The following is a 22074-nucleotide window of genomic DNA, read 5'->3' on the forward strand; positions in this document are numbered from 1 at the left end:
AAGATTAAAAGGGGCTGGGGAAGGTGACAAAGTAAAAATGTCATAGGGAATGCTGAGGGATCCACAGTGCAGTCCTTGTATAAGCAGTCTTGGATCAGAGGAAGGGCTCCTTTCTCACTGAATTGAGAGGGTGGTTGGGTGCTTGATTGGGTGGTGAGAAACAGATAAACTTTAAAAACTATCAACTAAAAGGTGAAGTCCTCTGTTGAGAGGGTAGGGAGTTGATCACATGACTTCAACAGATCAGTGATAGGTACTGATAAGAATGGAAAAGCTTTATTATCTCAGGAGCAAGGTTAGGACCTCCCCTTTTGAACACAAATATATGTGGAAATATTGGATAATGATTGCCACAAAAAAGAAATTCTGAATACTGCACAAATCTATCTAAAGCAATATTTCTTGGATTTTTGTGTAAGAGAATAACACTTATGGCTACCTCCTGAGGAAGACTTATTCTTCAAATTCTAAAAACAGAGGTTATGGCCTTTTAATTCCCAACATATTTTATATGATCATTGTAAGGATTAAGTATGGAAGCTCTAGCCCTAGAACAGTTTTCCTTCAAGATTACATTAACTGACCTAATCTAAGAGTCAAACTCCAAAAATCTTAGCATACTGGCATCCACCACCGCCACATTTATACATGACAGCATTCTATTTTAAACTATGATCTATGATCTAGCTTTACAATTTTAACTGGTAAGCTACACCTTTCATGTCAAATTTTCCAAAGACTTGCATAACAAGCATCTGAAAAAAATCTCATAAATACTCCCTGGTGGGGAAATTGCACATGCAACTACCTGTTTATATATGCAGTAACTTGAATTATACATGAAAATTCCACAAGGATGCCCAGAATCAGCACTGTGTTAATTCAAGAAGTATATTAATTTTTTGGATGTATTTAGTAGCAGATCACAAGAAAAATCTGTTCTTTAAACTGAGTTTTCTTAAAGAAGAAAGTGCTAGTTAGAAACTACTATTTCAAGGACTCTACTCTTCCCAGGAAAAAATAATTTGTAATAAATATTACCCTTGTAATACATTAAAAATGAGAAATAAAACTAAAATTTCTTGGAAATTTCACATTTCCATCTTGTAAAGAGGCTATAAGACTGTACTATTTCTCTATCCTTTAAACTTGAGTCATATTGAAAATAAAATTTAAATGATAAATGTCAGTTGTAGAAGTTATCACCTTTTCACTGGAATGCTTGACTTCTATTGGATAATTCTCTTCCAAGAGACCTTCTTGGGAAAAAGAGGTGACAGCCAACTCATTGCCTAATTGATTTAGGAACAGTGCCCAGGGAGACAGTCCAATTAAGTTTACTAGCTGGCAATTAGCAGGAAGCCCTCTAAATCCCTACACTGAGAGCCTGTTTACTTTAGTAAGAAGGCAAATGTGCTAGAGATAGGAAGAGAAAGCTGTGCTTTTTGCAAAGCTGTTGTGAGTAGGCCCACAAGGGAGGGCTGAAGAAAAGCTAGGTACATGTGAGCAGAGAGCCTTCTGTTTGACAGAAAACTGAGTAATGTAAAGGGTGAGAGGGACAGGGACAGAGACAGTTTTAACAGAGCAGCAAAACATCAGACATCCACTTTAATAAGTGCTGTGTATGAAGACACACACTGTTAAACATGTAGCTGGGCAAAGCATAACTGTACTATTCTATAATAAATGAGATTCCAAACACTTTTTTTCTGGGACAATATTAGCATGATGAAGAGATTTAACTGCAATTTTGTTATGTGGAAGGAACATAGGCATAACATTTTATGCATTATATCTCCCAGGTTAATATAATTTTAACTAGATTCCATATGTTCAATTTCAGAATCAAGTGGATTCATTAAAAAAAAAAAAAGGTACACTGAAAGCCATTAAACAAACATTACAATGTCTTTAAAAACTTAAACTTGGTACCACAGAGCCAAATCCTTATGAGGTTTTAAAATGTATTGACTTTTCTGTATTTTCAAGTAGTCATAATGCAGATTAATGAAAATTCACTTTTAAATCTAAGTGAGCTTCTTTCAACAACATTAAATTACATAAAACTACCTAGTTATTACTATTTCAGGGAATAACTAGTAACACAAAACTGTAAAAGGCAAATGAATCATCAGCAAAAAATTTCACGTTAAAGTATTCAGGCTTAAATATATTAATATATAATTTTATAGATATTGATAAATTCTTTTGAATATTTCTATCTAAAATTGAAACAAAAATTATTTTTAGCAAATTTTAACTAAATATCTGTTTCCTTTCTTTTAATAGACTTCACACAGTTCCAATCTGAAAAGTAATAGACACCAAAGTTTTATGAAAAACTATTATATTCCTACAACACAGAATTTGTCCATGGATATAGGAACTTAGATTGTTCACTACTACTTCTTATGGAATTCCGTAGCAGGACACTTTATTTTAGAAATTACCAAATGTGAAAGCTTGGGCTTTTTAATCATCATGATAGACAATCAGTGCAATTTTCAAAGTCTTCAATATCTTTGGCTTTTAGAAAATTTCTTTGGCTTTTAGAAAATCATCCACATGAACGGTAAAAATATTTATGGGATAATAAATGGAAAATTTACATTTCAATAATGTTTTTTCCTTAATTATGTCACCATCACACATACTTTAATTTGTCCGCTCAACTTCTGACTTACCAAGTTTAAACAGAAGCACACCCATAGGTCCTCTGTCAAACCTGATGAAGAGGAGATCAAAGATGTCTCCAATTTCAGACTTCTGAGAAACAACGTGAGGTGCTATCCACTGCATTTGAACAAGACTGCTGGAAACAGCAAAGAATTTATTGAATTGCAAAGTCTTCTTGGGTAAGAGTTCTTCAGCCAGGAGTTGGACCTTAATAGGGGACAGAGCCATATCAAAAATTTGCAGCTCTCCTTGATTGCTGCCAATTAGCAGAATGGCACCACTTGGATGGCAACTTATTAATGAAGGTAAAAGTTCAGCCTGGGCTAAGACAGTCACCCTACGGTGAGTTTCATAAAGAATCACTGAAGAATCTTCACAGCCCAGGATCAGTTTTTCTTCAGTAATGTTCCTGCAGCAGCTGATGGCCGTTGATTTTAGTGGTATTCTGGTGACTGATACACACTGCATTTTGTTTCTAACATATTCATAGATGCAACTGTCAGCCATGGGCTCTTTGTCTACACTGATGGAGCGTTCCACTGTGAACACCTGATATGGCTGTTTGGTGCCAAAGCAAACATCCAATGGATCCCATTCTGTTCGGACAGAACTCAGAATCTGTAAAAAATGTATCAAATATATTCAGATAAATCTTGGGTTTTCTTCAGCTGTCACACACAGCTCTTGAAATTAATCCAGAAATCTATTAAAGACCATGAATTCTCACATAAAATATCAGCAATATCTAAGTATGTAACGGTACATAAAGCATATATATATATCTCATATAGAGAACATATTCACATATGTAGATATATGTGATGTAGCTGCAGGAATTAAACTGTAAGATTTTAACATTAACACTTTGTTTTGGAAAGTCTATAAATCACTTAAACATGTACCACTGTGGTGGAATGAGAAGGCCATGCCAAGATGGCCGCTGGCAAGCAAGCGTCAGTTACTCAGGAATGGCTTCAAAACCCACCTGGCAACAGAGCCTGCCTGGCAACAGGCTGTGATTGGATGGCTTTGGATACTGCCTGGCAACAGGCTGTGATTGGTTAGGGCATAAACCGCCCCTTGACTGGATTGGCTGCCTTGGATATTTAAGCTGCTGTACCAACTGAAATAAACAAGTCTGCAGGCTGCTCGCCTCTGGCCAGCTTTCACCTGACTCCTGGGGTCTGTGTGGTGACTCCGCACCTCTTGCCCCCACCACGCTCCCCCTCGCAGAACGAATCCACCTCAACATACCACAATAAGTAAAAATTAATAAGGTAGGCTTTTAAATTTTAAAATAATATAGTTAGCAGAATATCCAAAATGTTATGTTAGAAAGAGAGAATAAGTTAGCCAATCATCTTCCTACCAACCACATTTCCTAATTCTGAAATTACTGGTAAATTACTTGCCAGAAATTTGTGTTGGGCTGGCAAAGGAAAAACTCCAACACTCTGTCAGCAGCCTTACAGAAATATTTTATTATTAGAAAGGATAAGGATACGAAGGATGGTTAAGCAGACAAATGACTGATAGAAAAAGTGTTATGTACCGGTTTTAAAAGTTAAAAAAAAAAAAAAAACCACCTAGTGTCTCTCTGTGTAACTCTTTCAAATAAATAAATAAATCTTAAAAAAAAAAAAAAACACACAATGCAGAACAAATAGGGCCGGCGCCGCCATAGCTCAATAGGCTAATCCTCCACCTGCAGCGCCAGCACACTGGGTTCTAGTCCCGGTTGGGGTGCCGGATTCTGTCCTGGTTGCCCCTCTTCCAGGCTAGCTCTCTGCTATGGCCCGGGAGTGCAGTGGAGGATGGCCCAAGTCCTTGGGCCCTGTACCCACATGGGAGACCAGGGAGAAGCACCTGGCTCCTGGCTTCGGATCAGCGCGGTGCGCTGGCCGCAGTGGCCATTGGGGGGTGAACCAATGGCAAAGGAAGACCTTTCTCTCTGTCTCTCTCACTGTCCACTCTGCCTGTCACAAAAAAAAAAAAAAAAAAAAAAAAAGAACAATGAGCCATTCATTTTATTTATATATAAATGATGAGGGAGGCTAAGAACCAGGAGAATGGTATAAAAGAGTATTTTCTAACACTGTACTTTGCCAAAAATTTGCTACAAAATTAGAGATAGAAACATTAAATAGCATGCCTACATGTGATGAAGTTATATACAACTATACACACACAAAAAAAAAAGGTACACATAAAATCTGATTAAATCTGACTGAGATATATATCTGAGTTACTGGCATTACACAAAGGTCAATTTCCTGTATTTGACAATGTATTACAATAATGTGAGATATTATTGTTTGTGAAAACAGGGGGTGAAAACACACAAATTCGTACTATGAGGGCATTTCACACAGTTCATGGAAAAATGGATTTAAATGATAACTTTATTTTGGTGCAATAAATTTTTAAATCCATACATAGCTTTTTTCTTAAACACACATTTTCCATGAACTTTCTGAAGACCCCCCGCCTCATATTTAGGTAATTGCTTATGAATCAAACTGTTTCAAAATTAAAAGTTGTTCTTTAAAAAAAGAAAGCACAAATAGCTTTGTTATAGAGTACTAGATTGTAGAAAGTAGAGGGAGTTGATATGACTTTTTAAAAAAATTCATCCTACAAATCATCACCAACTTATTCTTCCTCAACTAAATGCTTTTGCTTTCTTTCCTCTGTTCAAACCCTTCACTGGTAACTAGAATGATCTGGATATGCTTTAAGTGTTTCTCCCAAGGATTCATGTGTGGGGAACTTGCTCCGCAGGATGACCATGTTGGGAACTGATGGACCTTTAAGGGGTACCTAGAGGGAGTTCACTGGGGCTGCTGATTTTAAAAGGGATTTGTGATAGTTTTTGTGGGCCTCTGCGTTAGTTTTCTCTCTTCTCTCTCAAATTGTTATAAAAAAGCTCCCCCCCTTACTCTGGCTACCTGTTTCACAAACACATGCTCCAGAGCCAGTGCTGGACCATGTTACTGAACCTAGACAACTATAAGCTAAATAAAATCCTTTCCTTTTATAAAAATTAGCCTTTCCTAGTCAGGCTGAAAGGCCTGCAAGAACATCTCAGGCATAGAAAGACAAGACTCTGTGGAAAAAAAAATCCTACACTGAGGATCTATGCGAGACCTCAGAGGAAAGGAAGGGTCATCAAAGAAGGAGACACTCTACTCTGAAGGGAGAGAACAACCTGTTTGCTTATGGTCGTGTCCAGATACCGACGAAGACTATGGTCACAAAAGGCCTCCGTAGCCCTGGCAGGCCACGACAAGAGCCTTGGATGATCACTGACATCATAAAAAAAGAGTGTTAATTGTTAAAGGAGCAACAGTAGTCACTGTGCACTTGCCCCCCAAGTAGGACCTCTGTCCCTATTGAATTGCAATATGAGAATCAATTGCAAATTCTCTCCCCAAACTGTATTCTATATGTTGTGTGTGGCCATGGGGGCAAATTGTTGCAATCTATGATTAGCATAGAGTTGGTCCTCTATATATAAAGTCATACTAAAAATGATCCATAATGAAGAAGGAGATGGGAGAGGGAATGGGAGGCAGGATGGGAGCACGGTGGGGAGCATAGGGGAAAGAATCACTGTATTCCTAAAGTGTATCTATGTAAAAATGCATTCATTACATTTAAAAAAAAGTGAGCCTTAAGTATTTCATTAAGTAATGAAAAATAGACTAATACATTTGTACAGAGTATGGGTACTGGGTAAAGAATTAAATATTTACTCCCTTCCCTTTATGTGAAACTCATCTAACTTCTTCAATCCCTCATACCGTCCTTCCTACTTTCATTTTTGTTCAATACATATTTGAGTATAGCTATGTTTCAGGCTCTGGTTCTGGGTACTGAGGATACAACAGTGAATAAATTCTCTCCTTCAGGGGCATACACTTGTAGGGGTAAGACACAACATCTTTTCCTCACCCATTATAAGGTTCATGGCTGACATTCCTATAAGAAAAGATAGATTCAAAAGAGAAAAACACAGTAACTTACTTAAGCAAAGTTTTACATAACATGGGAGGGAGCCTTCAGGTACAAAGACCTAAACATCCAAGAGAAACGTTATTAGGTTTAATGAAGAAAGGACTTGCAGATTCCAGTGTTGTCTACACTCTCCCTTCCCATTCTACTCAGTTTAAACAAAAATTCCTGTCATTTTTCAAGCTCTACAACTTTACTTGTGTCTTTTGCCTGAAATCCACACTATTCACAAAGAGAGACTCTGTTTTTCCAACCAATTGTGCCTGTACTTGAAGAAGCAGACCTATTTAAAAAAAAAAAAAAAAGATTAATTTATTTGAAAGGCAGAGTTTCAGAGAGAAAGAGAGCGAGCGAGAGAAAGATCGATCGGTCTTCCATCCACTATTTGATTCCTCAATAGCTGTAACAGCCAGAAGCCAGGAGCCAGGAACTTCATCCAAGCACTTGGGCCACCTTCTGCTGCCTTCCAGGCAAATTAGCAGGGAGCTGGACTGGAAGTGGAGCAGCCAGGACTTGAACTGGCACCCATATGGGATGCTGTCGTTGCAGGCAGCGGCTTTACCTGCTATGCCACAACACTGGCCCCTAGATTTTTTTTTCATAGATTTATTTATGTTTTTGAAAGAGTTACACAGAGTGAGGAGACAGAGAGAGAGAGAGAGAGAGAGAACGCGCGTGACAGAATGTGTGAGAGAGCGCACGCGCTTCCATCTGATGGTATACTCCCCAACTGGCCACAACAGCTGGAGCTGTGCCAATCCGAAGCCAGGAACCAGGAGCCTCTTCTGGATTTCCTACGTGGGTACAGAGGCCCAAGGACTTGGGCCATTTTCTACTGCTTTCCCAGGCCATAGCAGAGCTGGATAGTGGAGCAGCTGGGACTTGAACAGGCACCCATATGGGATGCTGCCACCTCAGGTCAGGGCATTAACCCACTGTGCCACAGCGCCAGCCCCTGGCTCCTAGATTTTTTAAAAAATGTCCCAGTTTTCTGGAATCCTAACAGCTGGGAAGCATCTCTCTTTATTCCCACCTCCATATTCCCTTACCATCCCCAACATGGCCAATGCCTCTCTCATGAGATGCCTTCTATTTGCTTCTGATGTTCAGTTATATGTCCTCATTTTTACTACAGAGTAAAAACATAAATTGGTCTATTTTCTACTTCTTTGTATTTATGTACCAGCAAGCCAAAAGCTGTACAGGTGGTAAGTACACAGTAAGGTTTTTCAAACTATGAATTTAAGAGGCAATAACACTGTAATGGCTGTCAAAATATCATACTTCCAGAAAGCTTAAAGTTTTTGCAAAGAAAGCCTTAGGGTAGATAAATACCTATCACAGTCTGTACTCAACAGACAGAGGGGCAGCTGAAAAAGAGGGGCCCAACTAGCTGGAAGTCTTAGCTTAGAACAAGTTAGGCTTACGGTCCACAGAAAAGGGTCGCAGTCTTCCTGGTTTCCAAAAGTCTGGGGGAACTTCTCTAAGAGATTCGGTATTCACCAAGAAAAAGGGATAAAAAGGAAAGTATGATGATGGGCTACATGGGCCCCTCCCCAATGCCAGTTCCAGATTACTTCAAAAAGCTAGCCAAGGTCAGAAGGCCACTTGCTGTCTTCTCAACTATGTGATAATCAATGACTGAAATTCATTTCAGGGTAGAAAAATGTCTTATACAGAATAATTAAAGAGACTATAAATATGCTTTTTCAGGACGGGTCTATGCCATCTCAGTATGCATGTATTTTAATAAAGAGTAACTGTACCACCGGCACTGTGGCATAGCAGGTAAAGCTACCATCTTCAGTGCCCAAATGGGTGCCAGTTCAAAACCTGGCCGCTCAACTTCTGATCCAGTTCTCGGCAATGGCCTGGGAAAGCAGTAGAACATGACCTGAGTGCTTGGGCTCCTGCACCCACGTGGGAGACCCAGAAGAAACTCCTGGCTCCTAGCTTCAGATAGGCCCAGCTCCACTGTTGCGGTCATTTGGGGAATGAACCAGCAGATGGAAGTGAACCAGCAGATAGAAGATCTCTTTCTCTGCCTCTGCCTCTCTGTTACTCTTTCAAACAAATAATTAAAAAAAAAAAAAGTAATTCCACCAAAAATAATAGTAAGAAAAGCACTTTTCATATAATGCCTTCTTCTTCTTTTTTTTATTAAACTTTTATTTAATGAATATAAATTTCCAAAGTACAGCTTATGGATTACAATGGCTTCCCCCCTCCCATAATTTCCCTCCCACCTGCAACCCTCCCCTTTCCCACTCCCTCTCCCCCCCTTCCATTCACATCAAGATTCATTTTCAATTCTCTTTATATACAGAAGATCAGTTCAGTATATATTAAGCAAAGATTTCAACAGTTTGTCCCCATATAGCAACACAAAGTGAAAAAATACTGTTGGAGTACTAGTTATAGCATTAAATAATAGTGTACAGCACATTAAAGACAGAGATCCTACATGATATTTTTTAAAAATTAATTAATTTTCTATGCAATTTCCAATTTAACACCAGGTTTTTTCATTTCCAATTATCTTTATATACAGAAGATCGATTCTGTATATAATTAGTAAAGATTTCATCAGTTTGCACCCACACTGAAACACAAAGTGTAAAAATACTGTTTCAGTACTAGTTCTAGCATCACTGCACATTAGACAACACATTAAGGACAGATCCCACATGAGATGTAAGTACACAGTGACTCCTGTTGCTGACTTAACAATTTGACACTCCTGTTCATGGCGTCAGTAATCTCCCTAGGCTCTAGTCATGAGTTGCCAGGGCTATGGAAGCCTTTTGGGTTCGCTGACTTTGATCTTATTCCGATAGGGTCATAGTCAAAGTGGAAGTTCTCTCCTCCCTTCGGAGAAAGGTACCTCCATCTTTGATGGCCCCGTTCTTTCCACTGGGATCTCACTCACAGAGATCTTTCATTTAGGTCTTCTTCTTTTTCTTCTTTTCCATGGTGTCAATGCCTACAATACTCTCATGGGCTCTTCAGCCAGATCTGAATGCCTTAAGGGCTGATTCTGAGGCCAGAGACAATGCCTTCTTTAATCTTTTTAATATCCCAAAGGTAGATACTGCTTGCTATCTACATTCTAGATATAAGGGAAATGAGGGTCCATGACATGGTGTGAGTTGCTCTTGGTCAAAAAGTTAATATGTGATGGAGCTGTAGTTCAGGTCTGACTACAAAAGCCAAAGTTCCTACAGGACACATTTTCTGGCAAGTACAGATCATTTATAAGTTTGTGTGACTCTATCAGCCCTTCTTGTATGATCAGACAGAAGGGATGAGAACCACAGGGCACTGGGAACCTCAAGTATGCAGAGGGATCTCCACAGAGGGAAGAGTAAGAAAGTTCAAGACAAACATGTAAAGAACAGAGCCTGTTAACTTTGGAGTTGGAAAGAAAGAAACTTAGGCTGTGCCATTCTGTCTGGAAGTGAATAATATGTACAACTTTGCTTTGCATACTGAAAAAGTTTGAAAAAGAGGTTTTAATAAGCAGACTCTTTTAAAGATGTTTAATCTGAATTCATTTTTACCAAAAATAAAGAGCATGCTTTTGTAAATTTAGGTGTAAAAATATTCCTGAAATGAACCAAAGAAAAACTAAACTATCTCCTCAAAAGAAAAATTTTAAAATATTGTTTTATATCTGTTTATATAGAAAATTAAATAGAAAACTAAGTTACTTCTATGAAGGTGCAAGGTCTTTGAAAATATATTAAGAATAGGCATAGTCAACTTTATGTAAGGGAACATGAAAAAGTTAACAGAAAAATGGAATTAAAAGATAAATTTATTTTGGTGCAAATATGCATTTTCCATAAACTGTGTTTAGTATCCTCCTACGACTCAAATAGCACTAAGATGTTAGCATTAATATCTAAAATATCTGTATGTTTAATGTATTTTATATACTTGGGTTCATAATTTAACTTACAGTTAGAACTGACCCTGTATAAAAGCCACAAACAACACTACATAATAGAAGTGGCACATTAACAGAAACTGATAGGTTTTGGCAGAAGACATCCCTGAGGTCTCCAGCAAGACAAACTCTTAGAACTTCAGTTTTCTCTTCTCTAAAGCAAGGATTTATCACCAGTGTCCTAGGATTGCTATAAGAATTAAAAATAATGTTAACTACGAGGCTGGTGCTGTGTAGTAGTGGGTAAAGCTGCCACCTGCAGTACCAGCATCCCAGATGCGCCAGTTCGAGTCCCGGCTACTCCACTTCCCATCCAGCACTGTGCTATGGCCTGGGAAAGCAGTGGAAGATGGCCCAAGTCCTGTACCTGCATGGGAGCCCCAGAAGAAGCAGTGACCAGAAGAAGCAGATAGGAGACCTCTCTCTCTTTCTCTCTCTGCCTTGCCTTCTCTTTCTGTGTAACTCTTTCAAATAAATAAATACATAAATATTTTTTAAAAATAGTTATATAACTACTAAGCAAGGAACAGAGGTGCACTCAATAAAATACAGTGGCTATTTTTGTTGTTACTAAAGAGGAAGTCCTGGATTCTACGAAAGGATAGCTGATGAAAACAATGAAAGACACCAGTACTAAGCAAAATCCATAGTCAGTTATGAATTTATGGCTGATCTATATAAGTACAAACTATAAAAGAAAAAGATAATTTTTTAAAGGATATGTTCTACTTCTTTGAAAGGCAGAATTACAGAGAAACAGAGGGAGATAAAGAGAGAGAGAATCTTCCATCTTCTGGTTCATTCCCCAAGTGGCTTCCAGGCAGAAGCCAGGAGCTTTATCCAGGTCTCCCATATGAGCGCAGGGGCCCAAGGATGTGGGCCATCTTCCACTGCTTTCACAGGCCATAGCAGAGAGCTGGATCGGAAGTGGAGCAGCTGGAACTCAGTCCAGTGCTCATATGGGATGCTGGCATTGCAGGCAACAGCTTAACCTGTTACATCAGAAAACCAGCCCTGGAGATAACTTTAAATGTACAAAATATGTGGCTTGGAAACTAATATTAAAATGATTTTTTTTGACAGGCAGAGTGGACAGTGAGAGAGAGACAGAGAGAAAGGTCTTCTTTTTCTGTTGGCTCACCCCTCAATGGCCGCTTGCGGCCGGCGCACCATGCCAATCCGAAGCCAGGAGCCAGGTGTTTCTTCCTGGTCTCCCATGTGGGTGCAGGGCCCAAGGAATTGGGCCATCCTCCACTGCACTCCCGGGCCATAGCAGAGAGCTGGACTGGAAGAGGGGCAACCAGGACAGAATCCGGCGCCCCAACCAGGACCAGAACCCGGGGTGCCGGTGCCACAGCAGAGGATTGGCCTATTGAGCCGCAGCGCTGGCCAATGATTTCTTTTTTTTTTTTTAAGATTTATTTATTTATTTGAAAGGCAGAGTTACAGAGAGGCAGAGGCAGAGAGAGAGAAAGAGAGACAGGTCTTCCATCCTCTGGTTCACTCCGGCCGCAACAGCAGAAGCTGCGCTGATCAGAAGCCAGGAGCCAGGAGCTTCTTCTGGGCCTCCCACAAGGGTGCACTGCTTTCCCAAGCCATAGCAGAGAGCTGGATCGGAAGTGCAACAGCTGGGACTTGAACTGGCACCCATATGGGATGCTGGTAATGCAAGCGGTGGCTTTACCTGCTACACCACAATGCCTGCCCCATGATTTCATTTTTTAATGATATTTAGCATTGTTGGCATATGGCAAAGGCTCAATAAATACTACTGACAACACATTTTTCATATGACATATAAATTTTTTATCTAATTTCATGATTTTAAATTTATTTTTGTTAATACTTAAACAAATGATGTTTTAAAGACAACTGTGATAGTACGAGAGTGAAACAAACATTTCAGTACATGAAAATAATGGATTTTTATATTGCCCTAATAAAGGTAAATGTGAACATAAACAAGAAGTAATGACAAATAAATAATAAAATTAAGTCTGCACAGTGAAAAGTAATTTGTCTGACATGGTGCAGACCCTTCCTGCAAAATATGGGTCAATGAAGAATGGTGATGGGCCAGCACTGTGGCTCAGTAGGTTAATTCTGCACGTGTGGTGCTGGCATCCCATAAGGGCACCGGTTCTAGCTGCTCCTTTTCCAATCTAGCTCTCTGCAATGGTCTGGGAAAGCAGTAGAAGTAGCCCAAGTGCTGGGGCCCCTGCACGTGCATGGGAGACCAGGAAGAAGTTCCTGGCTTTGGATCAGCCCAGCTCCAGCTGTTGCAGCCATCTGGAGAGTGAGCTAGCATATGAAGACCTTTTTCTCTGTCTCTCCCTCTCACTATCTGTAACTCTACCTCTCATAAAATGAATTTTAAAAATCATTTTAAAAAATGATGACAGTATTTGAACAGTACCTAAATGAGATATTAATATTTTTAAATTAATTTAATTTAAAAATTCTAAAATTTATTTATAATTCTGAAGTCATTTTGTGTTGAAAAAGTAGTGAGGGGCAGGTATTGTGTCCAGGCAGGCGTGGGTCCTCCTCCTTGGAACACTGGATTCTGTCTGAGAGTACTGGCCTGAGTCCTGGCTACCTGACTTTGGAGTCCAGCTTCCTGGGAGGCAGCTGGTGATGCCTTGGGTATCCCCTGCCCATGTGGGAGACCTGGATGGAGTTCTGAGCTGGCTTTGGCCTGGCCCAGTCTCAGCTGTTATAGGCATTTGCAGAGTGAGTCAGAAGATCGAAGAGTTGTCTCTATTTTTATCTGCTTGAAAGGCAGAATGATAAACTTTTTTAAGTACTTAAAACTAAAAATCAGGGAGAAACAGGTCATCATCAGAAAAAAGGAGCTCAGATAAATTAAGATAATATGATATAGGTTAAGAAAATTTAGCTGGGGCACATGTTTGGCCTAGCAGTTAAGAACCCTATGTTCCATATCATAGTGCCTGTATGTGATATTTGGCACTAGAACCTGATTCAAGCTTTCTGCTAATGCAGACCCACATACGAGACATGGATTCAGTTTTCTGCTCTCAGGTTCTGCCTTGGCCCAGCCCCAGCCATTGTGAGCATTCAGAGGAGTGAAGCACTTGATGGGAGTTCTCCCTCATACTCTGTCTTGGTCTTTCTGTCTCTCTCTTGGTCTTTCTGTCCCTCAAATAAATAAAATCAGGGGGGAAAGAAAGAAAATCTACTCATTGCATTCTCCCAGGAAAATGCTAATGTATGGACCAAAAAAAGAAAAATCCACACACACAAACACAGTGAGAGCTATGGCACAGAAGATTAAAGTTCCAGCCTGTGGTGTAGGCATCCCATAGGGACTATGGTTCAAGTTCTGGTTGCTCCACTAATGATCCAGCTCCCTGCTAATGTGCCTGGGAAGGGAGTGGAGGATAGCCCTAATCCTTAGACCTCTGCACCCATGTGAGAGACCCAAAGAAGCTCCTGGCCCATTCCTAGTCATTGTGGCCATTTGGGGAGTGAACAGAAAACCTCTCTCTTCTTGTTTCTACCTCTCTCTGTAATTCTATTTTTCAAATAAATAAAATACTTTAAAAAATACATATGAAATGCAAATGCAAGCATTTTCAGCAGACTTTTTAAGAATTTTAAAGTATATCCTATTGATTGAAGAACTATATTAAAGAAAAATATGTTACTGCTTTCGGGTTTTAAGATGTCCTGTTATAGATTCCTGAAAATAAGCTGAAGAGACCAAATACAATTATGTAATTATTGCAAAATATCCAGAAAAGAGTTTTAGAAACTCAAACCTATAATTACTAAAAACATCTTTCATTTTACATTTATGCAGCTAGTTTTTCTCCCAAGACAAACTTAGATTGAAGTACTAGTCATGAAATGATCAAGGCCAAGATATGATAGTAAGATAAAAGAATGGCTGGCGCAGCAGCTCAATAGGCTAATCCTCTGCCTGCGGCGCTGGCACACCGGGTTCTAGTCCCGGTCGGGGTGCTGGATTCTGTCCCGGTTGCCCCTCTTCCAGTCCAGCTCTCTGCTGTGGCCCGGGAAGGCAGTGGAGGATGGCCCAAGTGCCTGGGCCCTGCACCCGCATGGAAGACCAGGAAGAAGCACCTGGCTCCTGGCTTCAGATCAGCACGGTGCTCTGGCCGCAGCACGCCGGCTGCAGCGGCCATTGGAGGGTGAACCAACAGAAAATAAAGACCTTTCTCTTTGTCTCTCTCTCTCACTGTCCACTCTGCCTGTCAAAAAAAAAAAAGTAAGATAAAAGAATGAAAAATATGGTGTGTAATGAAGGGAAAAAAATGCTAAATGACAACGCCCTGTAGAAAAGAACAAAGAAAAGCATCCAAAAGTAGAGGGCTATGTTTGGTGACAATCAAGGTTAATTTGAAGTCTACTCCTTGCTTCTAATAAGACATACTCATTATTACCCTATACAAACTTCATCAAGAATACCTTTGGTCTTAATCCTGTCTTATGTACTCCCCAAAGTTGGCAAGTTTTGAAATCTAGTAACACTTTAAAAATTTTTTAAATCTATGTCAGAGATTTCAGAAACTAGTCAATAAATTTCAAATGGGACTGCCTATGATAAGGAACAAGGTAAAAAGACCTAACAAAGCTACAGTTTATAGGCCAACAATAAGAAGCATACAGGGGTGGGAGCTGTGGTCCCACAGGAAATGCTGCACCTGCAATGCTGGCAGTGTGTCATAAGGGTGCCAGTCTGTGTCCGGGATGCTTCTCTTCCAGTTTAGCTCCTGGCTGATAGCCTGGAAAAGGCAGTAGAAGATGCCCCAAGTGTTTGGGCCCCTGCCACCCATGTGGGAGACTTGGATGGAACTCCTGGTTCCTGATTTCAGCCTGGCACAGGCCAGGCCCAGGCCTGGCCCAGCCCTGGCTGGCTGTTGCAGCTTTCTGGGGAGTGAACCAGCAGATAGAGGTTCTCTACCTATCTGTCCCTCTCTCACTCTGTGACTCTTTCAAATAAGTAAATAAGTCTTTAAATAAAAAAGAAAAGAAAAGAAAAGCATAGATTAGAGAATGAACAGATGGAAAAATAAAGACTTTTACAATGTGCAAAGTCAACTGAAAGTGAAAAACCTGAAGGCAAATATTTCTCCTTTAATTCTAAGGCAACAAGGAAGTCCAAAGAAGAAAAAGAGAAAAACAGGCAGTACCTCAGCTGGACCATAAGCTGTGCAAAAGAAAAAAAAAAAAAGAACAGCAACAAGTGAAAACTTCAAGTTAACAATAAACTGAAAAGATAAAGAGGAGGCCAAAAGGTCCTGGAATTTCCCAGATTCAAAGATAAACAGGTTGGCATTATCAATCCTAAAATGAATCATTTTAGCTAAGTTTAAATCAGGTAGCTTTTAAGTTAAAAATCATTTGAAAATGCAACGCTGAGATGATTCATATTTATTCTTAAAAGAGTTAAATTTGACAAAAGAAGACAGAATTTATCCAACAGTCATCAAAGGAGGAGCAGTAAAAGGAAGGAACAATATAATCAGTCAATATGATAGATGCCATTCCGGGAAGATATTTTAAAATTATGAAAGAACATAAAGCACAAAAGCAATCATAGGCAATCAGAGATTGACTCAAGATTCCTGTGTAAATATAGACATTCCCTTATCCATACTTTTTGGTATATGAAACTTATAAACTTATATTTTGTTTTAATAAAATTCTCCAGTCCACATAAGTGCTTATTATAAGAGCCAACATAATATGGTAAAAAAATTATTTCATTAAAGGGTTCACAAGTAGATCGATGAATAAGAGAATCTCGAAATGCATATAGTTGACTGATACTTGACAAAGAAGCAAAGGCAATTCAATGGAAAAAGAACAGTCTTTTCAACAAACAGTGCTAGAACAAATGGACATCCATATGCAAAAACATGAATCAAAACACAGGCCTTATACTTCTTTGCAAAAAGTTAGTTTGAACTAAAGGCATTTTTCATGACCATAAACATGGTAACTCTGATTCTGGAAAGGTAGCAGTGTTGTTGTTTTTAATCTCTCTAAATCCTTATATAAACAGACAATTCAACTTAACAGCATAACCAAAACCCATGGACAAGGTGAGGATTAAAAGAAAGGGCATTCTATATACTAACTACATGATCCATCACCATAGATAAAGTACACTACTTAAAAATGGGATAGGGAGAAACCAAGAAAACACAAACAAGATTTTTGAGTGTTCTTATTAATATGACTATTCTGAGACTGTTAATTGTCAACTATGGGATAAAATAAGTTAGTAATTACGGGATATTCCAATTGATACCTGTGTCCCTGTAAACTAAAACTTGGGGCATGGAAGTGAGAGACACAGATACACAGAAGGGTTAAATTTGAGACTCTGTAGTCATAAAGTTAAGGATACTAATATGGACTTGTTATAATATGTACATGTATAAAATCTCTAATTCTCACTAATAACGTAAACATAGAAAACAATACAAAATCAATATTCTAACATCTTTAATACCCTGCCTTGGGCTTAAAATACCATTTTCCATTAAAGGAAAGCAGCAAGTCTTGAAGAAGTGGTTAATTTCAGGCCTAGGACAGGAAATGTACAAGATGAGTATGAAACATGTTGTTGTATCAGATAGTACGGAAGCTACCCAAGACTGCTAAGGTCATGATAAAAAGAGAAATCAACTTGAAGTGACTCTCACTCTCCAAAGATGGATAATATGAGCTTCTGATAAGGTAACAATTTCAACTTATGAAACCTATCAAGTTGAAGTTAAATCCATAAAGTACTAATGCTATTTTAAAAATACAAGCTAATTAGTCAGTATCAGAGAGTAGCAGGGAATCAATCCATTATACTGAAAACTAGTAAACAGAAAAGAATCAGATACTTATCCTGCTAATCCTATATGAATATAACAATAGGAAAATTAATAGGAGGTGAGTGGAACTGTCTCTTTATAAAGGTATCCCAAGTAATATATAACATAACTATAATATTAATATTTTGCAACCCTAATAAATTAATAGATCTGAGCACTGAAAATCAATAGCTGCTAACATCAGAAAGAGAAAAAACTAAGAGAGAGAGAACCTTAAATTATGTGCTTCCTGATAAAAGAACACACCACCCCATAAGGTCTTGCCAATACTGACTACTAATTGCAGAATTTCCAAAAGATAAGAGAAACATGTTGAACCATGTCATGAATACACAAACAAGATGCAGACTGGGGCATGACAGTTTCAATAGATTAATGTTAAAGAAAACAAAGGGACAGATGAAGAACATAAAAATTAGAAGAGACTTAAGATACAAATTAAAATATGCTAAGATAATATTAAACTATGGCTTCTGGGAGTGCACATTTAGGAGATAAAAACTATACGAGTACACAGGAAAGTGACTGAGGTTCCTTTGGGTGGGGACAGGGTAGGGAGCTAAGATTATCACAGAACAGCAGCAGTTCTTCCAAGACTTACAAAGCCATTTTTCTTGGCTTGGTTGGTGGATGCTGAGGGGTTTCCCTTTTAATAACTAATAAAACTGTACATTTATTTTGTGTGGTTTTCTTTACATATGCTTTACTTTACAACCAGCATCCCTAAAATATAATTATCTTTGTTATTTGACTGAAAGCTAACACAGTACATGTATGTCTTTGGAAGACATATTTCCTAAATATCTTGGCTTTTCAGTTGAATGTAACTAATGTTCTCTGAATGCCCTTTTGTCAAATTCCACTATATCCACAGCTGATCACATTATTACAGTCAGTTACTGCTTCTGAAAATTACTGCAAAGTAGCTTTTGATTCTTAGGAGAAAAAAAAATTATCTCCATGAGGTTATATTTCCCTCGCCCCGACAGCAGCTTTTAAAGTTTAATAGTTCCGCTGATGTGGTTTTGAATAATTTGGCCAACAAAGTCAGGTGACCTTTTGTGAATAAGGTATCATGAAATTACCATCACACTCAGAAAGTTTATCAAATTCAAACATCTAAAAAGTTAAAATACCTTCCCAAAGACAAAAGTTATGGAAGAATATGTCATTATCATATTACTGACAAGGCAAATGAATTATGTAGACAAAGACAGTAAAAACTTTGCAAAAAAGTATAAACAGTATGTAGAAATTTGGGGTCCACACTTTGGCGCAGCGGATTAACACCCTGGCCTGAAGTGCCGGCATCCCATATGGCTGCCGGTTCTAGTCCCGGCTGCTCCACTTCTGATCCAGCTCTCTGTTACGGTATGGGAAAGCAGCAAAAGATGGCCCAAGTCCTTGGGCCCTTGCACCCATGTGGGGGACCTGGGGAAAGCTCCTGGCTCCTAGCTTCAGATCGGCACAGCTCTGGCAGTTGCGGCCTACTGGGGAATGAACCATTGGATGGAACCCCACCCCCACCCTGTAACTCTGACTTTCAAATAAATAAATAAATCTTAAATAAAAAGAAATTTAAATGAAAATGACTACCATATTATATATGATAATCCACATATACACCATCAAAACATGTTTAATAAATTTACTAATACTTTAAAATCTTATTATCCTTTCGTGATCAAACCAGGGTGGGCAATGTTTTTTAAAAATTCTATAGCTTAATAGATCCAAGGATTACATTTCTTTTTTATGAGGCAGCTATTTTTTGAGTTTAAGAGCATTTTTATTCTCATCAGTTCAAGAAGTTCATGAAGTCCCTAGCTGTTAGTAAAAAATTTTAAAGGGATGTGCCTTAATACTACTTTCATAGACCTGTAGTTTTAGTTAATGATACTCTAGAAAATTTGCTCTACTTGATAATGATGTATACATACACAAAAAGAATATTAGTTCACTAGAAACTTCTTCCAAAAGACATTACCTTTTCACATACTGAGATTTACATGAGGATCTAAAAAATAAACTTTTTCTTTAAAAATACACTTAATGGGACCAACGCTGTGGCACAGTAGGTTAAGTCTCCAGCTGCAGTGCCAGCAGCCCATATGGGCACTGGCTCACATCCTAGCCGCTCCTCTTCCAATCCAGCTCTCTGCTAACGGCCTGGGAAGTCAGTAGATGATGGCCCAAGTGCTTGGACTCCTGCACCAGCATGGAAAAACCGGAAGAAGCTCCTGGTTCCTGGCTTCAGGCAGGCCCAGACAGTTGTGGCTCTCTGGAGAGTGAACCAGCAGATGGAAGGCCTCTCTCTCTGCTCCTCCCTCCTTTGTATATAACTCTGCCTCTCAAATAAAAATAAATAAATCTTTTTAAAAAATATACTTCTTTTATTGTTTTTGCTTCTTTTATCTTCATTTTGGTCAACACATAATAAATAATTGCAGATATTTCTGAGGTCCAATGTGATGTTTCAATTCAAGTATACATTATGCTCATTATCATATCTATTACCTTAAACTTTTACCATTTGTTTGTGGTAAAAACATGCAAAACCCTTTCTTCTAGATAGTTTGAAGAATATATGCATTATTGTTAATTATGGTCACCATACGGTGTAGTAGAACATCAGCACATATTGCTTTCATCTAATTTTAACTTTTTATCCTTACCTAACCTGTCTCTATCCCTCTCCTCTGCCCACTAATCTCTCTAATTTCTGGTAACCCTCATTCTAGTCTCCGCTTCTATGTGTTAAATTTTTTTAGATTCCATATATGAGATTATGCTGTATGTGTTTTTCTGTTCCTGGCTTATTTCATTTAACACAATGCCTTTTTAGTAGCTGAATATTATTCCTTATCTCATGTTCATGGATTAGAAAAGATTAGAAAAATTAATGCTATTAAAATGTCCACAATACCCAGAATAACCTATAGATTTAATATAATTCCCTATCAAAAATCCTACACCATCCTTCATAGTAGAAAAAAATAATTCTAAAATTTGTATGAAAATACCAAAGACCCCAAGCAGCCAAAGCAACCTTCAACAAAAATAAAGTTGGAGGCAGTACAGTACCTGACTTCAAAATATATTACAATACTATTGTAACCAAAACAGAATGGTACACACATAAAAACAGACACATATGCCAATGGAACAGAATTTACAGCCCAGAAATAAGTCTACATATATACAGCTAGCTGATTTTTGACAAAGATGCCAGGAGTATACAATGGGAAAAGGGCAGTAACTTCAATAAATGGTGGCCATGCAGAAGAATGAAAACGAATACTTTACAAATTTTTCCAACACATTAATTTTGAAAGACTAACTGAAAGAGACAAATCCCAAAACAAAAGTTCTTGTCAAAAAATGAACTGTATATCAGCATATTATAATTTAAGAGACTTAATGCAATCAAAAGTGAATGAAAAAAATATGCAAATATCATATACAACTTTTCAAAATATATTCAAACATAAAGTGGAGGATATTCTAGAAACATAAATTATAGAACAGTATTAAAGGAAAAACTAAAATTCTCAAAATCTGAACAACTCTTTAAAATAAAATCAGAAAATTCTACCTTCCTTGAGAGATACCACATACAGACAGCTCTACAGTAAGTTTTACCAATACTTCAAGTTTCAGATAATTATTTTTGTTACTGTTTCAGAAGGATTAAAGGGAAAAGCTAGCCAAATCACTTCAGAGGGCAAGTACAATCTTTATATCAAACCTAGAAAGGGTAATAAAGAAAGGAAAACTGTGTATCAATCTTATTTGAGCACACAGCAAAGCCTGTTTAATCTTTCCTCCTTAATATCTCTTTAAGTAGAATCAATCACTCCTTTTTCGCTCCCATTGTAATTTACATACCCACAGCACCATTCACACCTTAATACACTTAAATGTTTTCATCTATGTCTCTCACTGATAAATACTAATATCCTTGCAGGAATCAACATGTTTCTTATTCATATTCCCTAGAATGAAATACAGTGCTTGTACTATGGTCATGGTCAACAGCTGCTGAGTGACATGGCTATTTCAGTTAGAAATACCATTAATGTGCAAATTCAGGAAGTGGGAAAAAATAATAAGGCAGCTAGCAAGTTCATTTTGCTAGGTTTACTTGAGTTTAAGGAAATAACATAGGAAAGGTAGGTTAAGGCCAATTAACAAGGAGTTTTTAGTGATGAGACAGAGTTTGGTTTTAGGATATACTGAAGATATTTGAGCAGTCAATGGAAAATGAGATCCATGCTTCAGAATCCAGATAAGCAGTTTTTTGAGCTATCAGGGACCTGGAGCTGAACTAGCTGGTTTAAATCTATCCTTTTAAAAATAAGAAAATTAAAGCCATACAGGTTAAGTGTTCTACCCAAAGCCACACAACACACAATTACCTAGAAACAGGCAGAAGCTTAAGGGGAGTAAACTAAAGGTTACACAGTTAGTATATGGCCTAACCAACAGGCAATTCCAGGTTTGTTCAATTGCAAAGTCCATGATCTAGATGACACAGGGCACGAAGGCAGTAGACCA

At 38.3% G+C, this 22074-nt stretch overlaps 1 protein-coding gene across 2 annotated transcripts in view; it reads right to left on the bottom strand.

Annotated features, from left to right (window-relative positions):
* Positions 1-22074, bottom strand: part of WDPCP (WD repeat containing planar cell polarity effector) — a 654855-nt gene that overhangs the window by 232477 nt on the left and 400304 nt on the right. For both annotated transcript variants that reach the window (XM_062209520.1, XM_062209519.1), the window contains one exon: positions 2685-3294. In XM_062209520.1, coding sequence (XP_062065504.1) covers positions 2685-3294 — 610 coding nt within the window. The remainder of the gene's footprint in view (positions 1-2684; positions 3295-22074) is intronic.

This window comes from Lepus europaeus, chromosome 13, assembly GCF_033115175.1.
Source record: "Lepus europaeus isolate LE1 chromosome 13, mLepTim1.pri, whole genome shotgun sequence".
NCBI lineage: Eukaryota > Metazoa > Chordata > Mammalia > Lagomorpha > Leporidae > Lepus > Lepus europaeus.